Genomic DNA, 5,722 nt, shown 5'->3' with positions numbered 1-5,722 from the left:
CACCACATTTTAATAGACCATGTAGCATAGTTATGAGGTGTTAATTTTGGAGACTTGAAATTTTTCATGATGCAGAAAAAGAAAGAAAACAACAAGAAAAGAGGAACACAACACCAAGAACACCCTTCCTTTTCACTCAATCAAGAAACCACAGCCGCCCCCCCTCCCCTCCCCCCCCCCAACAAAGATGCTTTTGGCACTTTATATGTAGTGTGTTTACAATGGTTGCTTGCCAATTTTGGCCTTAGTGGAATTCTAATTTTTCCTTTTTACAACCTCCTTATGGAGTTCAAAATTAGAACATTACAATGTACCTTAGATATACAACAATTCTGAAGATATATCAAAACATTACAATGCAAGAAAAGACCTAATGCTGAAAGTGACATTTTTGTCCATACAACCCTATAATATGATTGTAGATATGGAAAGTAGACAAAAAATAACACACTTTCAAAAAATAAAGAACCTATTTTCGTGTCTAGATGAACCTGTATGGAGCAATTGAAGTTGCAAAATGTAGGATTAGATAGCTACAATTGCCAAAAGATGCAATTTTTGACAAATTCGTGCAACAAAACTAGAAAAGAATTGCACCACTGAAAACTTTAAGAAATTTTAGCCAAAATTAAAAAAAAATGCACCTAATTTGGAGTCCAGATGGCTGAGATATGGCCTCCTAAAGTCAAATTGCAAAATCAAAAATCAATCTAAAGAGGGGTTGGATCAGTAAAAGATGGGGTTAAATTTGACGGTGAAATAGTTTTTGTAGCAATTCAAATTTCCCCTTGATGACATTCAGACGATCATCAAATTTAGGATAGAAAACTGCTGATGTCAGCGTACTTGGACCCCTCTAGTGATGTCATAGTGATGTAATGATGATGTCAGCATTATACGACTACCTATGTGTACTATACAGACGTACAGAAGATATATGGAAAAAGGATGTAGATGGTGATGTGTACACTGACTGTAGTACTGATTTGGCAATGTCTACATGGGCGATGGTGGGCTAATGCTGTCAGTGACATGGCAATGTCCATGTGTCAGGCTGCTAGAGATTTTTTGTAGTGTCGGAGACATTCATTTTTGTTGCTAGAGATTCAAGCCAGGGTGAATAGGGCTTGTTGGGAAGCTTTCATGATTGTCATGGAATTGAGAGGCTGGTGATGGTGGTTACATATGTCAAAGTGGGCTAGTGATAGGTATTTCGGTGCCATGCAACAATTTATGGTGGATGGTGATAATTGGTTTAATCCCACATGCATGGGTAGATAGATGTTCAAAGTGCATAAAAACATGAGGTGCATAAGTGAAAACAAAGTACAAGCCATCACAGGAGGTGGAATAGATGCTAGGGGCCAGGTGCCAAGTGTTCGAGATGTTCGAGTGTCGAAAGATACTTGCCATGGCCAAAATCACTGCCCTAGAAATTTTGAAAACAATTGGCAGGGGTCAGTCCCACATTCGGTGGGGGACAACCTTATGAGATGTGTAAAATGAAACACCCACAGTATTCTAACAAAGGAAGCCTATAGGAAATGGATAGGCTTGGCTAGATGTGATTGTCAAATTTGGAATGTTTGCCTGCCAAATATTGAAGATGCCGATGGAATATTCACTGCCCGGTTCTTGCAAAAAAAAATTCTCTACAAACCCTAATAGTTGAAAAAAATTTAAAAATATAGATAATTGTAGAGAATAAATAATTACAAATATGAACAATAAATCAACAAATCAAATGAATGACCATACCCAGTTTGCAAATCGAGCCTTCGGGTGTCGATTTGCAAAAAAATTTGCCTCAAAATCGACTTTGGCCCAACACAAGCAAATTGATAGCCAATTTTCACTGAATCAACATTTCGAACGCAATGGCGAGGTTCATTTTGGCTTTAGACGCTCCCAATTTCTACAGATTCTTTGGATCTAGGTCGAGGGGTTGAAGCAAGAATGGTCTCAAACAACTATGTGAAGAGAATCTCCGTCAGCTCTGATATCATGTAAGAATTTTCCTTAGGGAAAAATTCACCCAAGACCAAGGAACTCAAGCACAAGCACAACAGTAGACCAAAAGAGTATGATCAGAATGACAATATAATATTCATTCAATGTATGAAAGTACACTAGGAGTGCCTATATATAAAGGCCTCTGGAATGCTTCTAGAATACATAGGAATGAACAACATGATAAGTCATACAACTAGGCACATGTCCATTAGATATGGGTTATCCTCCATTAAGCACAAGAGTAAGTGTGATGATGCAAGGATAAGCCTACAAAGGTGTAGCACACAAAATAATGTTATAAACACCATGTGCTAAATTAGGAGTGTGAATAACTGTGTTGTCTACATGACAACTCAGTTAATTATGCAAACTCTAGTGTTGTAGACACCATTTGTTGAATTAGAGTTGCTTACTCTAGTGTTGTCAACATGACAACTCATAAGAGTACGCAAACTCCTAAGTGTCTCACCTAATAAATAATAAAATAATGCATAATAATAATGCATTAATCTAAGTAAACTGTAATAAGTAAACACTTATTTACACCAATAGGGATATCACATAAACTTGGCCCAAAAATATAATTGGATTTCTTACTACAATTAATCATGAAGTTAAAGACTGTAGATAATAGAAGACTGTGTAACATCAAATCATCAGATTTTTCCGAACAAGGCAATGTATAACATTTTTCCATTTGAGAATTTCACAAAACACAAGAACATTTTTTTACATGGCATTATAAACATTTAAGATACTTGTAGATGAAAAGGGTATTAAAAAAGGGAGACACCCTGAATTTATCAATTTCTTTCAGAATGAAATGCTTCCATTTCAAATTTAACCTTAGGAACTATAGTTTTTCAAAGCTTTTGCAATCTATCCTTTGAATCAATCAAAATAAACAAATTAACAACAATAGTTCTCAAATTGAAGCAAGTTTAGGAATCACCATTTTAATTTTTTCATAAGAAATAGTCATATATTTTTAAATGAAAATAATCACATTAATAGAAGAAATACTGAAGTTCAAAATTATAGAAGGTTCAACCTTGTTAACCTACCCAAATCCACAACCAATTTTGCTATTTCGCCAAGAATAGAAGTTACGTGCATAATTGTGAGGAGGTAGATTAAACATAGGATAGTGTGATTACATATGTCATAGGCATGTAGCATAATGCACACAAAACCTCCAAAATGACACGTTTATTACCTTTGTCAAATGTCAAACCTTATTTTCACTTATATATCCTACAAAAGAAAAATGAAAAAGATTGCTTGGAAAAATGGCCTCATCCAATCACATTATAGAAAATTAAATTCATAAATTTCATTTAATGACAAAATTTAGTGGTACCATAGTATAAATGAATTTTTTTACAAACTGCACAACTACCAAAACAAGGAGGATTAATAGAAAATAATAGATTGAAAACTGTAGTCTTCTATAGGCGCGACTAATAAGATTAATATTATTTTAAAATTTATAATAATAAGCGAAAACATCGTAAAAGAGATGAATACAATGAAACTATACTCTGAACTGTATAGCATTGTAACTTAGTACTGTTATATATATAATAATTACAGCGAATACAATCATTCTCAAAAACTTAAATTATATGTTTCGAGTACAGTGGTGATGCTTTACGGTTACAAAATTAAACATTTTCTAGTTTGCACTCACTCTCTCCACTATCTCGAGACTCCCCCACGTCAAATGAGATTTTGTTACGAAACATACCCGATCATGCTCTCACATTCATCTGATGTGGATTTGGACGCTGCCTTCTCATTCCAATTTTATTTTTTCAGTACTAAATAGTTTATATTTCCAGCGACGCAAAGTCCAGAGCATCCTTCCAACTTTCCTATAAATAGGTCGACAAGGCTTCTTGTATTGCATGAATTATTTCTACTGTCCAACAGCCACCAGAATTGATCCAGCGATCAGGGTTTTTGGGATTTATAGATCTTATTTACTGTATTCTCAAATCTTCATCTGAGATTCCAAAATGGCCGATGTCGAGGTATCTAGATCGACTCATATGGATCGATCTATTCAATTGATCATGCATGCTAAAGAATCGGTCTTGAATGATGTGAGTTAACTTATATGTTGTGATCGATTTGTGCAGGTAGCTGCCATGCCCGCTGAGGTGAGCCCTGCAACTGAAGAAGTGCCTCTGAAGGCTGAAGCCCCAACTGCTGAAACTGCGGAAGAGAGCCCAAAGGAAGAGGAATCAGCCCCCGTAGTGGAACAGGGTATGTGTTGTGGACAATTTTGAGTTTTTAATTAGAAAAATCAGATTAGAATTGGCAAATCTAATCTTTTTAATTGTCACTCTAGTGAATGTGAGAACACCCGCTGTGCAAGATTTCTTAGTGATGTTTTGGCTCACGTTCTTGATGGATCTTCATAATAAAATTAAAACAGGGGATTTTTTTAATTTGCTTTTCTTATATTCCTTGACCTGATCATAAATCTCAAGAAGAAAACTAGCATAGCCACAAGTTCTTGTTCCATATGCATCAACCATGGAAGCTTAAGAATTTATTGTTGAACTCTTGTAAAGAAGAGGCAGTGGAGAAGACAGTTGAGGAGACCCCTGCAGCAGAGGAAGCAAAAGAAGAGGTGGAAGAAACTCCAGCAGAGGAAGTGAAAGAAGATGTGGTGGAAGAAACAACACCTGCAAAGGAAGCAGAAGAAGAATCCCCTGGTGCCAAAGAAGAAATAGAAGAAAAAGAGGTTTGTAAGGAAATAAGTGAGGAAAATGAGGCTCCCACAGAAGAAGCCCCTGCAGCTGCTAAAGAAGAAACCCCTGCTGCTGCTGCTGCTGCTGAAACTCCTGTTCCTGAGGAAAAGACACCTGCTGAGGAAACATCTGTTCCTGTAGCAGAAGTTGTGACACCTGCTGCAGAAGAAGAATCCCCTGCTGCCAAAGAAGAAATAGAAGAAAAGGAGGTTTCTAAGGAAGTAGGTGAGGAAAATGAGGCTCCAACACAAGAAGTTGTGGAGAAAGAAGAAGCCCCTGCTCCTGCTGAAGAAGAAACCCCTGCTGCTGCTGCTGCTGAATCTCCTGTGGAGAAGGAAGAAACCCCTGCTGCTGAGGAAACATCTGTTCCTGCAGCAGAAGTTGTGACACCTGCTGCTGAAGAAGAAGTGAAGACAGAAACATCAGAGTAGAGCAGAGAATGATGTTTGTGGTAGAGTAGTTAGGGATTTGCATGGAAGGTGATGTTTGTGACAGATGTCTTAATTGGAGGATCAGATGTCTGAGGGTGCTTGAGCGATCACAAGTCTTTTTGGCCTATCTTGACCACCCTGCTTTGGCTTCATTTCAAAGAGAAACCAAAAGCATTTGTATTGAGATCTGATCGTAGAAGTCAAGAATGTCTCTCTGGTAATAATAATAATGGGAAGTTAATCTGAATGCCTAGTTTTATATGCAATTTGCTTTCAACATTTCTTTCACCATCGTCTGAATGTTTTAAGGTTTCAGTATTCCCCGTTTAGTTTCTGATTGGAAGTTGGATTGCAAGGAATAATCAAACAAAACATTGGAATCTAAAGCAGCGAGGATACAAAATAATTGAACAATGGAAATCTGTGTTGCAATGTCTTAGATGTCACTCTCAAATAAATCTGGAACGCACACTTCTAGATGTTGGGAAGTAAAAGTTCTGATTCAGTTTGAAGATACCC

General features: G+C 36.9%; 1 protein-coding gene across 2 annotated transcripts; it reads left to right on the top strand.

Moving 5' to 3' along the window:
• Positions 1-3,785: 3,785 nt before the first annotated feature.
• LOC149557531 (uncharacterized) lies at positions 3,786-5,480 on the top strand. 2 transcript variants are annotated; one of them, XM_089785994.1, is made up of 3 exons: positions 3,786-4,046; positions 4,155-4,281; positions 4,593-5,480. In XM_089785994.1, exons 1-3 carry the CDS (start codon positions 4,032-4,034, stop codon positions 5,201-5,203), a joined length of 753 nt encoding a protein of 250 aa, XP_089642120.1. In that variant the 5' UTR covers positions 3,786-4,031; the 3' UTR covers positions 5,204-5,480. The 2 variants fall into 2 exon arrangements, with proteins under 2 accessions (XP_089642120.1, XP_089642121.1); XM_089785995.1 differs by having other exon boundaries at positions 3,844-4,046; positions 4,596-5,278.
• Positions 5,481-5,722: the final 242 nt, after the last annotated feature.

This window comes from Cupressus sempervirens, chromosome 5, assembly GCF_028749045.1.
Source record: "Cupressus sempervirens isolate cs-2001-9-10 chromosome 5, ASM2874904v1, whole genome shotgun sequence".
NCBI lineage: Eukaryota > Viridiplantae > Streptophyta > Pinopsida > Cupressales > Cupressaceae > Cupressus > Cupressus sempervirens.
Note: the sequence above shows the minus strand (reverse complement) of the source record. Positions and strands in the feature narration are given on the sequence as shown.